Below are 17,530 nucleotides of genomic sequence, written 5' to 3' on the forward strand. Positions count from 1 at the left end.
CGACCCTGCGTCGCTCTAAACGTGGGGGGGCGGTAATCGCGAAGCCGCTCTCCGCTCCAGCTCTCCCCCCACCCACCCACCCACCCACCCTCCCCCGCACGTGTCAGCCCGAGTCCCCGTCCCGCCTGCATCCACGTCTCCCTCCTCGCACCTGCGGGGCGGAAAACGATGCTTTTCGGTTGTCTTTCGTTTTGGGGGGAGAGGGGGAGGTTGTATATGTGTGTCTCGTGTCATATCTGTGAAAACACGGGACGAGGGCCGTTAGGTGCCCCCTGTTGCCTGCCTGTGACCCGGCGAATTCAGGAAGGCCCGATAGCACCACGTAGCCTTGACGCCGAAAGCGTGAAAAGACAAAGGGTACATATATATATATATATATATACATCTATATATATATATATATATGTTGACTTGGGACATTGTCTAGTGTGGTATTGCCCTTTCCCCCACCCTTTCTCCTCAAACACCAGCAAGGGCGGCGAGGGCATCACCCGGGACTGTGAGTCGAAACTTTGTAGGCCGGCGCAAAACCGTGTCGCGCCGGTGCGAAGCCTTTTCCCTGGCGCTAGCATGCGACTATCTATTTTCCCCCTCTTACCGTGCAGCTCCATCCGCACCTGTGCCACGCAGCGTCGCGCGGGACTTTGCTGTTGTACGTGCTGGACATCTATTCCATCCCCACTCGCCTGCTCTGCCAATCTTGGCCTCCGTTGATGTGGACATGCATCAAAACCGCACACACACACACACACACACACCTCCCACACTCCCACTCAACGTCCACCGCTCACCCCACCGCCCCCTTCCTCGACAGAGTAGTGGCTTGCTCGATTCGCTTCTCCCTTTCCCTTGAGCTCTCTACATTATCTTTTCCTTTTCCTTTGTTGTCGTACCCTAACCCTCCACAATCCCCCTTCTGGGCAGCTGATGGCTGCTGCGCATACACGAGGTTGCTGCTCCCACTGTTAGCATTTTCTCGTTAGAACTTCACTCTCTTGCTCGCTCACTCTGTCAGTTCACCTCTCAAACCTGCACAGACACACGGGCCGCGTCGCCATCGCACTCAAAACGTCCGTGCGCACACACACGCACACATACGCAGGCCCGCACTTATCGCCCTTGCTCACTGCTGAGTGCGCCACGCGAGAGCAAGCGTTGTGGGCGTGTTGGTGTTGCGCTGGCTGTCGTGGGCGGCGGGGTCTCCTGGTGGAGCGTGAGGACAAGTTTAGGAAGCGAGCCACTTGGGTCTGTGTGTGTGTGTGTGTGTGTGTGTATGTGTGTGTCAGTGTAAATATATCTTCCCCCACCCCTTTTGTTCTGTTCTGCTTCTGCCTCTTCCCCGTTCCTCGATCGATCGAGCTCCACTTGCAGGTTTTTGTACGCTGGTAACAGACGCTCATCATCCAGCACCCCAACCACCCCCACCACTACCTCCGCAAGTTTGTTGTATTCTCTACATACACTCACACACAGAGAGAGAGAGAGACACGCACACTATCCCCGATGCGCCGCACCGATCTGCCCTCGGCGCCCCAGAGTACCGGAAGCGGCACGGCAGTCGTACAGAGTGACGACACTGTTGCAGCGGTGTTTCCAGATGATCCCGCCACCGCCGCCGCCCCAGTAACACCAGCAGCAGCAGCAGCAGCAGCAGACATGCCCGTGGTATCTCCCTCGTCCTCTATTCTCTATACACTCTTGCAGGACCTCGGGCTGACGGCGACGGCGCAAGCCCTGTGTGAGGAACTCCAGCGGCAGCAGTCACGCGCCGTAACACTATCACCGCCCTCCGCCCCCTCCCTTCCGTCGCAGGCGAGCGAAGTCTTTGTCGCCCTGTCCCACGGCAACGGCGCGACATCCCCCAACTCCCTTGGTGCGTCGCTGTTACCACCGCACACAGCAGATGTATCTCCCACACTGAAGACGCAAGCCCCGGCATCCGCCTCCGTAGAACCTCTGCCAGCCACTGTGGCAATGTCGTCCACGGCGACGGCTGCACAACATGCGAATCGCGTGGCAGCCAGCTCGAACCGCACCCCTGACGTCAGCGTGGAACTTCAGCGCAAGGCGCAGTCGTACTGTCACGTCTCCCAGTGCACACAGGCGATCGCAAGTCTTGCGGCCTGTGCAGCCGAGCCCCTTCTGGGTCTGTCGCCCGCTCTTCCTTCCTCTCATCCCTCCGCCTCCGCGGCCACTATCGCTACACCGTTGCAGCTTGTGGACACACTGACAACTCTATGGCGCGCTGAACTGCGCGCCGCTCTCCCGCATCGCGCAGCCTCCGGGATGGCCGTGGCAGCCGGGGCGCAAAGCCACCGAGATGGCGTCTTCCAAGTAGCCGCTCTCATAGCACATGCGGCATGGTGTGAACTGCGCATTACGGAGCTTGTCTTCATGCAAGAGTTGCATCTCGCCCACACCTCCGCCGCGGCGACTGTTCCGTCGGCGGCAGCGCAGCCACTGCAGGAGGCCCAACGTGAACTTGTGGAGGTTTCTGGTCAGCTAGTGACGGCGTTGCAGGAACTACGCGCCACATGCGGCGCTGCCATAGCGCGGCAGCGTGGTGTGTCTGCTCCTCCATCTGGCGCCTCAGACGCCTCTCCCACCCAGGTGGGTGTCGTGATCGCCTCCTCGATACTATCCCGTCTGCACAGCAAGTCCATTGGTTGGCTGCGCAACGCGGAGTGTGTCATGGCGTGGGTGCTGCGTCGCCATGGCGCCTTTGAGCCATCGGCAGATACCGCGCAAGCGTCGAGTGTGCAGCAGCAGCAGCAGCAGCGCAAGCGAAGGTGTCTCGAGGCGCACTCGACAGCGGCATCTGCTGAGCGCTCGCCCGACCCTGCGTGCAACAGCGTCGCTTCGCCAATTCTGCAACCTCTACAGGATATCATCCTGGGTCTCTCTACTGCCACCTCAGCGCCTGCGCCGTCCTACCAGCAGTGCCTCGATGCTGAGATTGCGCGGTCGGCAGCGGCGCAGGCGAAGAGCGGAGTGGCGCGACAGACGGAGCCGACGCCGGCGGTGGTTGCCCGCGATGCGTGCGGACTCTTCTCTTCCATTCGCATCCCAATCACCGTGCGGGTGGCGATGACGGTGCAGCGCGTGAAGCTGCTGCACACCTTAGTTGGTGCGCTTGTGTACAACGGCGACGACTCCATCCTCTGCACGTTGGTGGTCTTTGCCGCAGATCGGATCCGCCCTTGGTGGACTCGCCAGAGTGCGATGTTGGCGCAGTTCCTGGTCCAGTGTGCGCACCAGCTCAGTAGCATTTTGACGTCGTTTCTCGTGCAATCGCCTGCTGGTGTGCAGACCACTCCGCCGCAGCGGCTGCGACTCCTGTCTGCCGCGTCCGAGACGGTCGTGCTTTCCCTGCGAGAGCAGCTGGAGGCGCTGGCAAAAGAGGTGCTGCTCTGTGCATGCCCAGTCACGAGCCACGCAACGCCAGTGCCGCAGGACAGCGGACTTACTCTTTTTGTGCGCTTGATGAACGCTCTCCAGCAGGCACACGATGCTCGCACGGCACGCCTGGATCGGTATGTGCTGAAAACATGCACCGCCGCAGCAGCGAACCCCGCGATGTCAGCCAACTCGCCCTTCTCTGTAGCTGCCGACCTTGTCTTCAGACCTCTCTCCAGCGCCAGCAGCCCAACGTTTGGCAGCGACGGCTCGCCCATCACCTCCCCTGTGTGGACTGTGCGCGTACCAAGTCCGCCAGGCTTGGATCTGCGCGGGGCAGCCGAGCCGCCAGCGTCCTCGACGCTGGTTCACCAGAGCAGCATTACCAGCGACACTAGCAGCACGTTCGACTCGATGGAGGCCGCTCGAAATGCGGCTCAAGTCCTCCAGTGGAAGCCCCACTTCATCCAGCTCCTCGCCACCATTGCCACGGGACGCTGGCAGGCACAGCATGATGCGCCGCCGGCGCCCTACCCCGGCTCCCACTACCACCGTTTGCGCCTCCGTATAAAGGATGCCCTGCGGCACGCGCAAGAGCTGCTGCGGCTGCAGCCGCGCCTTCAGGTTGGCGCGCGCGGTGTCGTGTATCCACCCCACCCGACCGTCGGCAGCAACCCCGACGCCAGCGTCCCGCTCTCAGTGGTGGAGCAGATGCCGCGCATGCTGCAACTGGCCACGCTGCAAGACGCACGTGTACTGCAGCGCCGCTTGGAACGTCGACTGGCTCGAGAGACAAGGTATGACGGGCGCAATGCAGCACCCACAGAGACTAGCACAAGCGGAGGGAGTAGCGGTGATGCAGCAGTGGCTCCAGCGGCGTCGTCGACGCGTCGGCGTGGTGTGACACCTCCGTCAGTCTCACAGCCACGGGCGACTGGGCTCAAGATCAACGTTAGCAGAAGCGAATATCGCAGCGCCACTTCCGCATTGGCCGCAGCCACCTCGACGGCGCTCCGGCGCCCCCACATCGCCGCAGAGGCGGAGGAGCCCGTGGCGACACATCGACTCGCGTCCGGGAACGAAGGGCGCGTCGCCACGTCTGCCAGCGCGAGGCCACTAGAAGGGCAGAGAGCCACCAGTGTGCGTGGCCCTGGGGCGTCTACCTCGCCGACCCCTGAGCCAGCCGCCGTGGAGGAGGAGCGCGAGTCATCACCGCGACTGCCAGGGCTGTCGGAAGTGGTGACCAGTGGTAATGAGACCAGTAGTAGCTCCGACGAGGAGGCGGGCTCTTCTGCCTCTGACGTCGCGGGTGCCGCCGTGGCCACCTCGCCCGAGCCGCGGTGGGCGAATGATGACGAGGAGCAGGACGAGGAGGAAGATACGGAAGAGGGTCCGCAGCTTGGCCGCTGGCACTTGCGCGACGAGGAGGCACAAGACGAGCTCGAAGAGGTCGACGAGGAAGCAGCTGTCGTCCTCGACGATGACGGTGACATCGACTGGGCGCAGAGCGAAGGACACAACGAGGAAGACGAGGAGGAGGAGGACGCGGAAGAGGTCGGGTCCCAGGCGTCCTCCGCCGACATGGACTATGATCGTGCCGAGGATGACATGAAAGAGGAGGTGGAGTGCGTCGAGGCGACGCCGGATGGGCGGCTGCTCGCACTGCTCACTGCGCGTGGCCGGCTCATGGTGCTCCGGCTGCAGGCCCACGACTCGACGAGGCACTACGAAGAGGAAGTGCTTATCGACGCAAGCCTCCCAAACATGCCATCGCGTGAGAAGCGGCTGCAGTGGTACGAGTCACTAAGCTCCTTCGTGCACTTCTCTCCGTGCCACCGCTTCGTCCTCGCCGCCGTGCAGTTCGCCGCGGTGGAGCTGAAACCGAACTCGACCTGTGCGATGGCCCGTGTGCAGAATGAAGGCGCTGGGCAGCTCAGCATCTACTCGCTCCATCGTGAACACGACGACGGCGATGAGGCCGGCAACGACAGCCGTGGTGATCTTGAGCAGGAGGGCCAGAGCAGTGTGCCGACGCCAATCAGTGATATCCGCGAGCGCCTTCATCACCTGGTTGGGCCCGCCACCGACCGGCTCTACGCGACCTTCCGTCCCCACGACGGGCCCTGTCTGTCGGCGCGCTGGGTGGACACGCGCTGGTGGGGAGGAGGTCGCCGCAGCCGGTGGGCCAACAGCGCCGTTGAGCCGCTCAACAGCACAAATGCGGCAGCAACGGTGCTGATGCAGTCCATTAAGACGGGCGAGGTGGCAGGGAAGAGCGTCGGCGTCCTCCCGTCTGCCAAGGGCGCGAGTTCGGAGCAAAGGGCGGTACCGAAGAGCTGGCGTGCAGCAGCTGGCGTGCTGCTGAGCGAGTATCAGTGCGTCTCCGTCGGCATGGACGACCTCATTCTACGCTGGCTGCCGGCCTGCGGGGTGGTGTTGCAGCGCGTTTTAACGGAGCCCGTGCAGGACATCATCGTATCACCGCTCATGGCCGCCTTCTACGTGGCAAGCGACCGCGGCGACCTCTACATGTACGACGCGTGGGATGAACGCAACGTCACGGACGGCCACCCCTGCAGCGCCGGCGAGGATGCGGATCCGTGCAACATGTACAGCAAGAGCCTGAGCACCGTGCAGACCCACCGCCTTGTCCTTCCCGTTACGGAGGAGGGCCACCCGCGCTTTCATCGTGTCGGCCGCACGCTGCAGCACCATCAGCCGTACGGCTACTCGTCGGTTTCGGCATCACCGCACTCACGACCCTCACAGCAGCCACAGCAGCAAGACCGGTCCCTGCATCATGACACGCTTGACGACTCTGGTATCATTGACCAAGTGCACTCCAGCCGCTCCTCTGCACACTACACAGGTCCCGTGACGCCGGTGTTCCAGCGAGTGGTGGACCCGTCGAGGGGGGCATCAGGATTGCACCAGCACGCCCCTTTCTACTCTCTCCATCCCCCCTACAGCGGCAGCACCGCGGCAGCACAGGATGGCTTCGACGACGACAACGGCGCACAGGGCGATGAGGCCTCACCGTCTCGCCTTGCAGGAAGGTCAGCACAGGGCAGCAGTCAGCGCAGAAGCGACGGGCAGGCGAAGACAGGCACCAACAGCGTCGGATGGACAGGACTTCCTCGGCACTTGCGCTGGCTGCTGCCGCATCATTGGGCGTCGCACACGCCGTGGGATGCGCAGCTGGGGCGCCGGCTCATACGGAACCTGCTGCGGCAGACGCACACCGCCACTTCCACTGACACTGGTGAGCTGTTCTACGAACGCGACGAGGAGACGGCGGGCGTCGCGGCGGCTTTGGCGGTGGCAGGTGCTGAAAGCGACCAACCCTCGCTGACAGACGAGCAAGAGAGCCCTGGCGGCGCGCATCGTGGTCGCCGCCGCGGGCACCTGCACCGCACAAGCGGAGACGCGGAGGGCGGCGTGCATGACACAGAGGAGGCAGCGTACGGCAGTGACGGCGGCCAACAAGAAGCTTCCTCCAATGACGAGAACAGCAGTCGTGGCAGTGAAGAGCGGGAGTATGTTTACACGGCCGGTGCCGACTACGACGACGACGACGATGGCGCTCGCCGTCCGCTGCCGTCGCACGTAATTTACGGGGGTGGTAGCAGCCACATCGCAAGCGAAGCCACCGCCGCCGCTGCGGCGGCGGCGAAAGGGACACCAGTGTCCGTGCTTGAGTGCGCTGCGCACCCGACGCCCGCGCGTGGACCGCTTCAGCGCGCGTACTACCCCAGCGGCGCCTGCCTCGTGTATGCGAGCGTCGCCAAGGCTCTCTGCAACGCCGGCGACCTCACGGATCGACAGACTCAGAACGAGATGGGACCTGGTGGGCCGACACACCATCTGCTCTCCATGGCCTTCTCTGGCGAGCCGCAGTGGATGTCAGAGCAACGACTGTGGGACCGTGAGGCGGAGGAAGCGGGGGCAGCGCAGACGTGGCAGCGCACCCCCCACCGAAGCAGCGCAGCGGCCGACTACGACTACGGCGACGCACACGACAGGTCAAAGCTGCAGCAGCGGGACGGCGACGCTGGCGCCGACTCCTTCAACAGGCCGTCCGCGCCACTCACGTTGTGGTCAACAGCGGCATTGGCTCGCGTGCTCCTGTGGAAGGACTACTTCAGCTCCTCTCACCACCTCGCCGGACCAAAGGCGGAAACGTGGGCGGTGTGGGAATCCGACGTCCTTGCCACCACGTATCACGCGGACTTGTTGCCGCCGTTGCACACTCGCCACGCAGGGAGCTCGAGAGAGCCGCGCTGGTCAGCGGCAGAGTTGCTCGCTGCACGCGGATATCTCGGCCCTCGTGACGCGTGGCGCCGCTGCGCGCCTGCATCACAGCGCGGCTTGGCCGCCACCGCCCGCAACGGCCGGTACCTCTGCATCATGGCCTCCGTCGGTCCGTACCGCAAGCTGGTGAACCCGCGCGAGCCGCTGCGCGATATGGCTGGCTTTTACGCGTGCGTTGTCTTCGACGTCTACGCTGGAGCCGTGCTGCGCGTCATTCCGGTGTGTCCGACAGAGCTCAGCGGGCTGCGCGGGCGGTGCATGTGGACGTCGGAGCGGCACGAGAGCGACCCCAAGGCACCGATTTATCGTCTGCCGTGCAGTGTAACGGTGGTGCCGCTGCCTGCCTCATCCGCAGCAACGGCAGCTGCAGGGAAGGGCGCGAGTCAGTCCTCGACGGCGAGAGCGTGCGTGGGTGCGAGCGGGTCACCAACGGGGCTGCCGTCATGCTCCTGCTTGACAGCAGCCCCGTGTGACGAGGGCGTCGTTGGCGACGAGGAAGACGGCGAGCCGGCGGAAGTGGTCATGCTCACGGTTGGTGGCCTCGGCAGCTGCGTCTATGTTTTCGACGCCCTTAGCGGTCGGCGTCTCGTTTGCGAGACGGAAGTGGCGCGCCACTGTGGCGAATCTGCCGCGGCCGCATATGAGGCAACCGCACGGGCGGCGAAAGCGCGGGCGAAAGCCCGGGGCGCGCGATCAGAGAGCGTGAGGTCCGGCTCTATCCCTGTGATGCCTCGCGTGCCGGCGACTTCGGCGGCCGCGCCAACTGGCCCTTCGGCGCCACCGCCGCTCTCCACCGCCTTCACCTCTCAGATTCTCCCTGCATCGATTCGAAAGCCGGCGGACGTGCTTGCCTCGGTCGCGGCGTGGGGTCGTGGCACCGGTTTCGATGGCATCACAGACCGTTCATCCTCTACCACATCCAGCCCAAGCCCGTCACCGATACGCGGGATAGACGGCGGCATGGGCGAAGACAACTCCATCGATGTGCAGCCAGCCCATTCCTCCCCCGAAGCACAGGTAGCAGCCGCAACTTTAGCAGTGTCCGAGGCGGTCGCCCAAACCGGCGCGCCAGTGCCGTGGCTGCTACAGGGCACCACCTTCTCGCAACTCAGTGGATGGCATCTGCGTGGCATTCTCTGGTGGGTCCACGAACACCCGCAGCCCTCCACGCTCTACGGCGGCGGGGCGGGGGTCGAGCAGGATGCGAGTTGGAACCTGGGCAGCGCCTCATGGGGCGAAGCGGGCACGCGTGCTAATGGTGGTGGCATGAACAGCAACGGCAGCACCCGTGCCGCGGGCGCACCCTCGCGAGGCGCCGCGGCGAACGGAGGCGCTTCCAACAACATCGCAGCCTCATCATTATCGTCGGCCTCACATATATCGGCGGCGAGCTCTGTGTTGTCCTTCTTTTACCAAACGCTGCTTGGTGCGTCATGCATGACGGGCAGCGGTGCAACGCCCCAACACACGGACCCGTATGCCACGTCATCTCAGCCGCATTCTCGACAGCAGCACGTGGCCGGGTCGTCGTCCTTGGCCCTCAGCGTGGCATATCCCTCCTACGGCTCCGTGTGGCGACAGCGGCGCCGCCGCCTGCTCGAGCGGCTGCTGCGCCACTACGACGTAGGAATGCTCTGGCAGGCGTATGTCACACTCTTTAGTGCGTCGACGACAGCGACAAGCTCACTGGCGCCGCAGTCGGCGGTCTGCGCGCTCGTGCAGTGGGCGCTGTCGACAGACAAGGCGGCCACAACCGCCGCTGCTTTGCTAGGGCCGTCTGACAGCCACACCCGGTGGATCTGGTGCCTAACCCATGATTCCCGGGCAGGCTGCAAGGGTCCCTCCGCGCCATCGAAGCAGCTGCGCTTGTCCGGAAACACAGGAAAGTGCGCGACGACGCGCAGCCGCGACGTCGAGCATGTTGAGGTGGGCGGCGGAGGCGCCAGCGGGGGTGCGGGTGACCGCAACACTGTGCCATTCGCGCATATTCTCCAACAGCGTGAAGACTTCATGGTTGAGCTGCAGGCGCTGGATACGCAGCAGCAGCAGCAGCAGCAGGCAACGGCGGGTGCGGTAGCAGCAGCGTCGCCGGCGCGGTCAATTGCCAACGGCCACGCGAAATCGCTCCTCTCCGGGGTGCGTGCCCAAGCCATGGCGGAGGGCATGCTCCCCGCCACGGCTAAGGGACGTAGCGCGCAACAGCAGCAACGATCCGCCGCAGCGGCTCGGGAGTTGTCATCATCTGCAGCGATCAAGCTGCCGCCCTCGCACCACCAAAACCAGCTGCGCGTAGATGTTGTCAACTGCGTAGCATCATGGTTCGACGCCAACGGCGGCTTTTATGTTTGCTGCGGCTCTGAGGATGGAGGACTGTACATCATGGGCGGTCACGTAGTGGATTAGCCGCACCGGCGCGGACGTGTATGTCCTCCACGGGGAACGGCGAAAGCACGAGCGATAAAGGAAGGGGGGGAGGGGGGGGGGGTGTAGTGCGTCAAGGTGAAACGGCACACTTTCCACTCTCCCCTCTCTTGTTCTCCCGGTTGCGTTTCCGCGCGTCCACGCGCACGGCACCTCTCCTGTCATCGTTCACCTTTTCATATCTTCTTTGCTCGCATGGATGTCCCTCATTGGGGCAGTAGGGCCGAACTACACTGTTGTGTCGCCGCCTTGCGTATCCTTGCACGTTGATCGATGCTTCCTTTTTTTTCCCCCTTTGCGTCGTCTATTTCATTGTTTTCTGCTCTTTGCGTGTGCACTGTGCTTTTCTGCATTGTGCCCATGGAGTGTGCACGTCGCACATGTGTGCATGTGTGTGTGTGTGCATGTGTGTGCATGTGTGTGTGTGTGTGTGTGTGTGTGTGCATGTGTGTGTGTGTGTGTGCTGCAGCTTTCTTCTTATACACTTGCCAGCCACATCTGGCCCACCGGTTCTCCGCCAAAGTCCACGCCTTGTTGCAGAAGCTTGTCTCCGCCCTTTCTTTCAGTCACGGACGGAGCACCGCCATTACCCCTCCCCACACTCCACAGACAGACAGGCACATACACCGACTATATCTCTCATCCAACTTCTCTCTCTCTTCCTATTACCTTATGTGTCTGCGTACAGTGTGTTTGATGATGTACCTCCCCCCCCCTACCTCTTCCTGCTATCCTTCCTGGATACTCTTCGTATTGCTGTCGCGGTTGCGGTGTCCTGATGTGCGCACGCATTATGTACGCCTTTGTGATGTCTTTCGCCCCCACTTCCCCCGTTTCCATCTCTCTATCTCTTCATATTCTGCGAGCCACTCGCTGCCACGCGCATGCGCGGACGCGCGCAGACCGTTGTGTGCGTGCGCTTGCATCTGTGGGTACGGGACAACGCAAAGGCCAACGAAAACAAGCTCTCCTCCCCAAAGCAATGGCAGACGTCCTCGCATCTCTCTGTCTGTGCACAGAGAAGAACACCGTGCTCCCCCACCCCGCCCGTCCTATCGCCCCACTCGCTCCTTCTGCATGGGCAGCACCGCCGTGACTCCTGCGCCCGCTCTCTCCTGCCCTCCAAACAGCACACACACACACATACTCCCATCCTCCTTTAACACTCTCCTAGCCCCTCATCCCTCCCCCTCCCTACACCACCCTGATCTGTTTTAGCACCTCATCCTACAGCTGCGCCCCTCCATCAAAACGGGTCAGCGCAGGCACGGCAAGTGCGCCATCGTCACGGATTCCAAACCCACACCGCTTCACCCTCAAGCACGTACACGAAATTGGGACAAGCACACACGCACACAGACTCGCATACACCTGGGCCTGTGTGCATCGGTGCGAACGGCGCTCACAGGCCGGAAGCCCGATTTTTTTTGCTCCTTGTCCGCTTGCGTATTGAGCTGAGGCACCCAAACTGAAGCCTGAAAGGGCGGAGCGAAGGACATCCAGCCTCAAGCACGCGTGTATGCTTTTCGGTCGTGATCTCTGCTCTCTTCCGACTCCCCACCGCCCTACACACACACAAAAAAAAAACACAAAAACACGCACCATTCACGTGTCGCCTGCACTCAGCCACACAAGAGCAACGATGCCGCAGGTGTCGCAACCGCTGCCCATGGCGGGCGACTACCTCGTCACGACGTTTGCAGACATGATGCACGCGCCATCCTTCCGCAAGCACGTGTGGGCGAAGATGCAGCAGGCGGAGCGGCGTCGACTGGAAGCACTGCGGCTGCAAGCGCTGTATGGCGACGCCCCAGTGACGTCGGCTGCGCCTGTAGGAGCTGCCGATGCTGTTAGCGGAGCAACAACAGCCGGCACCGTGGCTGTAGAGAGCAAGTCAACAGCCCAAACTTCGTCGCAGGAAGCATCCTTATCCTTCGCCGCCCCCGGTAGCGCAGATGGTGCGGCGGACCCTACCTCGCGCGCGACGGCAGTGAAGAAGACGCCGCCCGCGTCCTTCAGCGGGAGGTCTTCGTCGACCTCGCGGCCGCCGGCACCGCTGCGGTGGTTCGACATCGCCGGACGTGCCCGATACTCAGCGTGGGTGGCGCTGCGCGGCCGCATGTCTGCCGACGTTGCCGCCGAGTGCTTCTGTGCCGAGTTTCTCGGCTTCATCAAGAAGCACCCGCATCCAACGCTGCTGCCCCTCGTTGAGGCCGCCCTAAGCACCGCCTACGGGCTTGCCCGTCGCAGCCGCGCCACGCCTCCTTGTCTACTGGTGGCCCCATCGTCTTCCACTGCTGCAGCGCACAGCACCGGCGCCGCCACCGCTCCGTCGTCGTCGTCGTCGTCGCCCACGGTGGTCCTTCAGGTACGTGCGTTGCAGGGAGATCCGGCTGCTCTTGCTCTTCTCTGGATCTGCCGCGCCTATCGACTGCCGTGCGAGCTCATTGTTGAGCCGCTGTCCAAGGCCCTCGGGGCACACACGGCTGGCGCCTTCACGTGCGCCTCGTCAACGCGTGGTGTAAGGCACGGCGAGGCCGCCGACAGCCGGCCCACTGCACCGCCCACCACCAACCCGTACCTGTCCTACACCATGGCGGATGCGTGCTACCCGTTCACTGTATCGCTGATGCAGCCCACCGGTGCTGCCGCAGGGGCGTCGCCACCGACAGTGGCTACGACCGTCACCACACCGGAAGCGGCGTTTGTGTTACTGACGGACACGTTTCTTGCCGACTACCCGCATTGGATGGGGGTGCCCTCTGACCCGGTGAGCGCTGCGGCGCTGTCGCCGGCGTCACGCCTGGTCCAGCGGTGCGCCTGGTTGGACGAGCTGCAGCACATCACGCGCCACGTGCGGACACCGATACTGGCTCTCCTGGTGCATCAGGCAGCACAGTCACAGCGACTACGCCGTTTGAGTTCTTCCACCGCTGCAACGGAGCGTCGTCGTCTTCTTCGTGCCGTCGCGGCGCACCTGCACACCTATGAGCGATGGACGATGGATCGTGTGCTGTCCCGCCGCGTCCATCAGGCCCAAAGTGTCCTCTCGCCGCTGCTGGCCTCCACCGCAGTTGTCGACTGCCTCCGACACGCCTACGCGCCGGATACAAAGGTCGTCAGTGCGGCGGACGCATACGTGTCCAGCTGCGGCTACGCGCTGTGCACGCATCCCTTCTGCGCTGACGTGTTCCCGTTCCTGCGAGTGCCTCCCGTGCCCGTGGCGGCTCTGCACGATACCGTGCAAGCACAGTGGCCATCCCCAGAACGGCCGCCGGGCGAAGCGCTGCCGCGACCGCTGACGAGCAGTGCCACTGCCTCCTACGCGCCATGGGCGCTGCCGCTGTACCTCTCCGGCGTCTCGGCGGAGTACAACAACACAATCAACCGGCTCCTGCGCCGTGAAGCGAATGGGGCCATTCGGCAGGAGCAGCATGCGCAGCCGGTGCGCCTGTTCATCAACGACGAAAGCGAGGTGAAGGTCGGCCGCAGCCGAAGCGCCAGCGGTGGCAGTGGGCCCAGCGAATCGGTTGAGGTGACCACCACGGACTCACCGCAACAGCAGCAGCAGCAGCAGCAGCGGCCGCGTCGGGCCGGCTACTACGCCATCAGCGGGTCGAGTATCACGAAGGAGGCGGCCGAGGCAGTCGAGCAGCTTATGCTCGCTCGCATGTTGTCCTTGCGCACAGATGACTTGAACCCGGACTCTGGCGTTGCGGGCAGCACGAGCAGCGTGAGCGGGGTGCCGTTTCTTGTCCTTGGTCATGTGTTTGCGCTGACGTGGGCGCTGTGTCAAGAGCAGGTGCCCGGATTCCCGTACTTCATGTTGGACGGCAACCCCCATCACTATGGCGGCTTCTCGTTCCTGCCCGAAGACGCGGCGAAGAAACCATCGACACACGGCACTGCGCGCGCACGAGGGCAGTTTCAAGCCGCGCTGTCCCCTGCCCCGGCAACCGCGATCATGACCACAGCAGACCATGACGCCTCGATGCTGCCCACCATTGACGGGCGTGCGTCCGCTGTGTCCTCTGCCTCCAGCCAAGACGGCGGTGTGAGTCTTGAGTCGCGGCTCAGGTCCGGGTGGCAAGCTGTCGCCGGCGCGCTCGCGGTGGGGGCTGCGCGGCTCTCTCGAGTGCGCCGCTCTGAGGCGGAACCGGCGGGCACCGGTAGAGGCGGCAAGCAAAGCGCTGGCGCGCACGCGACCCAAATTTTGCGCGGTGAGGAGAACTGCATCGGCGCGGCGCCCTCGACGACAGCCGACGCAGTCGTGGCGACGTCTCGGCTATGAGACGTGTGCGTGCGCGCGCACGTGATAAGGGCGCGTGGCGTGCGAAAGGACTGAAAAGAGATGAGCGAATAAGGGAGACACATTCCCGGGCACCGACAGCCCCATGCGGCATCGCCGTCATCGTCAGGCAGCACCAGATGTGGTCAGGGCGGGTGGAGAAGGGCAGGGAAAGAGAGGGGCTCTCCGTCTCGTCTTCGGTCTCTCCGTTGGCCACGTCGATGTAACGACATGCGTTGTATTTCCTGCTCACATGTGCCTCATTTCTTCTCATCCCCCTCCCCTCTCTCTTTACACAGGCGCACACACGCGCAGCAACTCTTCGCGCATCTTGGGCGTCGCTGACCTGAGACGACCGCCTCTCCTCTCGCGCGCCACACGTCCCTGCGGGTGCCGTGCACGGTACCGCATCGCAGCATTTACGTGAATCCTGTGACGGCGCGGTGCCAGCTGCACGAGGAGCACTCAGCGGCTTGTGTGATGCCTTCAGCTCAAACGTGTAACGTAGCAACAATAGAAGCAAATCACCAGCGAGCGCTGCAGCCAGACGCACTGCCTATCAACGGCTGCCACCCATTCACGCACACACAGTCAGGCCTCTCTTTGCTGTCCTTGTTTCCTTCCACCAGAAACCTGTTCGGTACTCTGCTATCCTTCCTCGCGTGTGCGCGCGTGTGTGTGGTTGCCTTTCTTTCCTCCCTCGCCCGCCTCCATGCAGCGGCCACTGTCACTAGTGGCCAAGATCTGTGGGGCCGTGGCCGTCGGCTTCCTCGCCTATCGCGGAGTGCAGCTCTATTTCAAGAATGACATTACCATCTACATAACCGAGGTGGCTCACCTGCCTCCCGCGGCAGTGCAGCGCGACCGGAAACCATCACCGCGGAGCAACGCGAACCGTAGCATCACCATCGAGGGCACAGTAGAGATGGAGACGTGTGTCATGAATAGCTACCGATTTCTGCTCAAATTGGCCGGCCACGTGCGCAGCTCCTTGTTCGACGCCGAGAGCGCCCTGACGAGTCCGCGCAGCTCGCGGCATCGCGTGCTCTCTCTGCAGGCAAGCAACGCGCCATCAGACGACTCTTTTTTCACGCACCTTAGCAGCAACTACGGCCTGTCAGCGTCCTCGAACAACCACGGCAGCGGTGGCAGTCAGCGACACGGGCCGTCGCTCGTCCTCACAGCTGTGGACCCCATTGTGGATGTGTACGAGGCAGACGCCACCGGCGCGCTCGCCTTCACGCCGGCGTGCGTCGGGGACAGTGTGTTGTGCCGCTTTACGTGTGTCGCCTCCATCGGCACGGCCGAGGGCGCCGGCAGCACGCCAGTGCGCTCCAGAGGCGTCCCCTCCTCCCGGTCACCGCCCCCCTCGATGGTGAACTCGACACTGCCGTCTGGCGACACTGGTCTCGGAAACATCGTTGTGCGACGTTGCACTTTCGAGTCGGACGGTGAAACGGCCTACTGCCAACGGCTGACAGTGGAACTGGAGCTCGTTCGCCCCGTCTTTGGCGCGCGAGTGCTCATCCGACTGCCGAGCCGCCACTGCCGTCTTCACCACAGCCACACCGGCGGCGTTGGCAGCGTCACTCAATTGCTCCACCAGCCACGAAAGTGCGTGTGGGACATCGGCGCAGTGTCCGAGGCGATGTGCACCCTCTCCAGCGATCGCACTGCCACGTCGGGGACGTCGGAAGGAGTCTCTGAAGATGACTTGATGCCCGGCGCCGTGATCCCGACCGCGCCCTGGTCGTCTGCGGCAAAGTCGCTCGCGACGCTAGAGCTCGTCTTCGAGCGGGCCCCACCGGCGCTCTCCTTTGGTGAGGACGACGAGGAGGCGGAGGCGACAGACAGCGACGACGACGACAATGATAATCGCTTTAGCAGCACCGGCAACGCTGGCGGCGGTCTCACACACAGTCGGCGTCGCCAGTCAGTCAGTAGCAGGAGCAGCAGCACTAGAAGGGCACTGACGGCGGCGGCTAGCACCACAGGTCGTGCTTCCAAGCGCGAGGAACGGGGGCGCAAGGCGAGCGAGAAAGCTGCGCGCATCAGAGAGGGCGGGAGCAGCACTAGCATGCGGGCCGCTGGCGGCGAAGGTGTTCCGGCAGTAGAGCTGGTGTTTAGCGTGAATCAGCTGCTCTCCGGCACATCCGTGAAGAAGCTGCAGGTTCTCGAAGAGCGGCCAAACTGGACACCTCGCAGCCGGCTCGATCGCCTCCTCTTCCGTCGTGTAGTTCCGGGGCTGGAGAAGTTGAAGCTCAAGAAGTACGCGCACTACACAACGTGGTTTGTGCAACCTGTAGCGGTGTCGCAGTTGTAGGGCCTTGCTACCTGTTCAGCAGACCACCATTCCTACACCCTAACAATCCCTCGCAAGGGTCAGATGCACGTGCTGAAGAAAGGGTGTCGTCGCCGTTGACGAAGGGGGGAAGGTGCATGGTGGCAAGGGGCGCGAACGGAGGGAGGGGGTTTTGATGGGCGGTGTCCTTGTCTTTGTGTGCTCGCCGCGCCGTTGTGGTGGTATTTGTTTGCCTCTCCGACTCGACATGCGCTAGGCAGACGCGTGACTGCGGGTGTGGGTGTGCGCCTTCTCTTGCACCTCTCGTTTCGATGTCTATCGCAGCCGGGCTGAGCGCCTCCATTACGCACGCGCGCACTCCTCCCCACCCTCTCTCTCTCGCCTTGCTATGTATCTCACATAATCATTATCTTCAACTACAAAATTTCTCGCGTGAGTGTGTGCGCCGCTCTTCCTTCTCACACCTCGGCCCCTCCCCCTTCCCCTTCCGGCCTGTGTCTTGGCCATCACTCCCGCATCTTTACTCTCCAGCCTGTTGCTCCATTGTCTGTGTACGCAGGTGAGTTGCCTCGACGCAGATGGACCAGCGACGCATCGCCTCTCCACACTTTGTTGCCTTGGCGGTGCGCATCGTCGCCCGCACACACCACGGAAAGGTGGTGGGGAGACGAGGGGCTGATGTCGACAATGTCGGTGGTGTTGTAGGCGTTGGATGGCGGAGGGGAGGGGGGCGTGCGCACCACCACGGGCTTCCGGAAGGGGGAGGAGCATGCCTTGTGGTGTTGTAGGGGGCTCTCGCTGTTGCTCAGTAG

The 17,530-nt window shown here is 63.2% G+C and overlaps 3 protein-coding genes across 3 annotated transcripts; all 3 read left to right on the forward strand.

The window, feature by feature from the left end:
• Positions 1-1,503: 1,503 nt before the first annotated feature.
• LMJF_18_0850 (conserved hypothetical protein) lies at positions 1,504-10,110 on the forward strand (the record flags this gene model as incomplete). Its single annotated transcript, XM_001682439.1, has 1 exon — positions 1,504-10,110. One exon carries the CDS (start codon positions 1,504-1,506, stop codon positions 10,108-10,110), a length of 8,607 nt encoding a protein of 2,868 aa, XP_001682491.1.
• Positions 10,111-11,647: 1,537 nt separating this feature from the next.
• On the forward strand, positions 11,648-14,419 carry LMJF_18_0860 (conserved hypothetical protein; the record flags this gene model as incomplete). Its single annotated transcript, XM_001682440.1, has 1 exon — positions 11,648-14,419. The coding sequence occupies one exon, from the start codon at positions 11,648-11,650 to the stop codon at positions 14,417-14,419; it is 2,772 nt and encodes a 923-aa protein (XP_001682492.1).
• A 709-nt stretch (positions 14,420-15,128) lies between these two features.
• LMJF_18_0870 (conserved hypothetical protein) lies at positions 15,129-16,739 on the forward strand (the record flags this gene model as incomplete). The annotated part of the gene is made up of 1 exon (XM_001682441.1): positions 15,129-16,739. The coding sequence occupies one exon, from the start codon at positions 15,129-15,131 to the stop codon at positions 16,737-16,739; it is 1,611 nt and encodes a 536-aa protein (XP_001682493.1).
• Between the last annotated feature and the right edge of the window lie 791 nt (positions 16,740-17,530).

Source organism: Leishmania major, chromosome 18 (assembly GCF_000002725.2).
Source record: "Leishmania major strain Friedlin complete genome, chromosome 18".
Classification (NCBI taxonomy): Eukaryota; Euglenozoa; class Kinetoplastea; order Trypanosomatida; family Trypanosomatidae; genus Leishmania; species Leishmania major.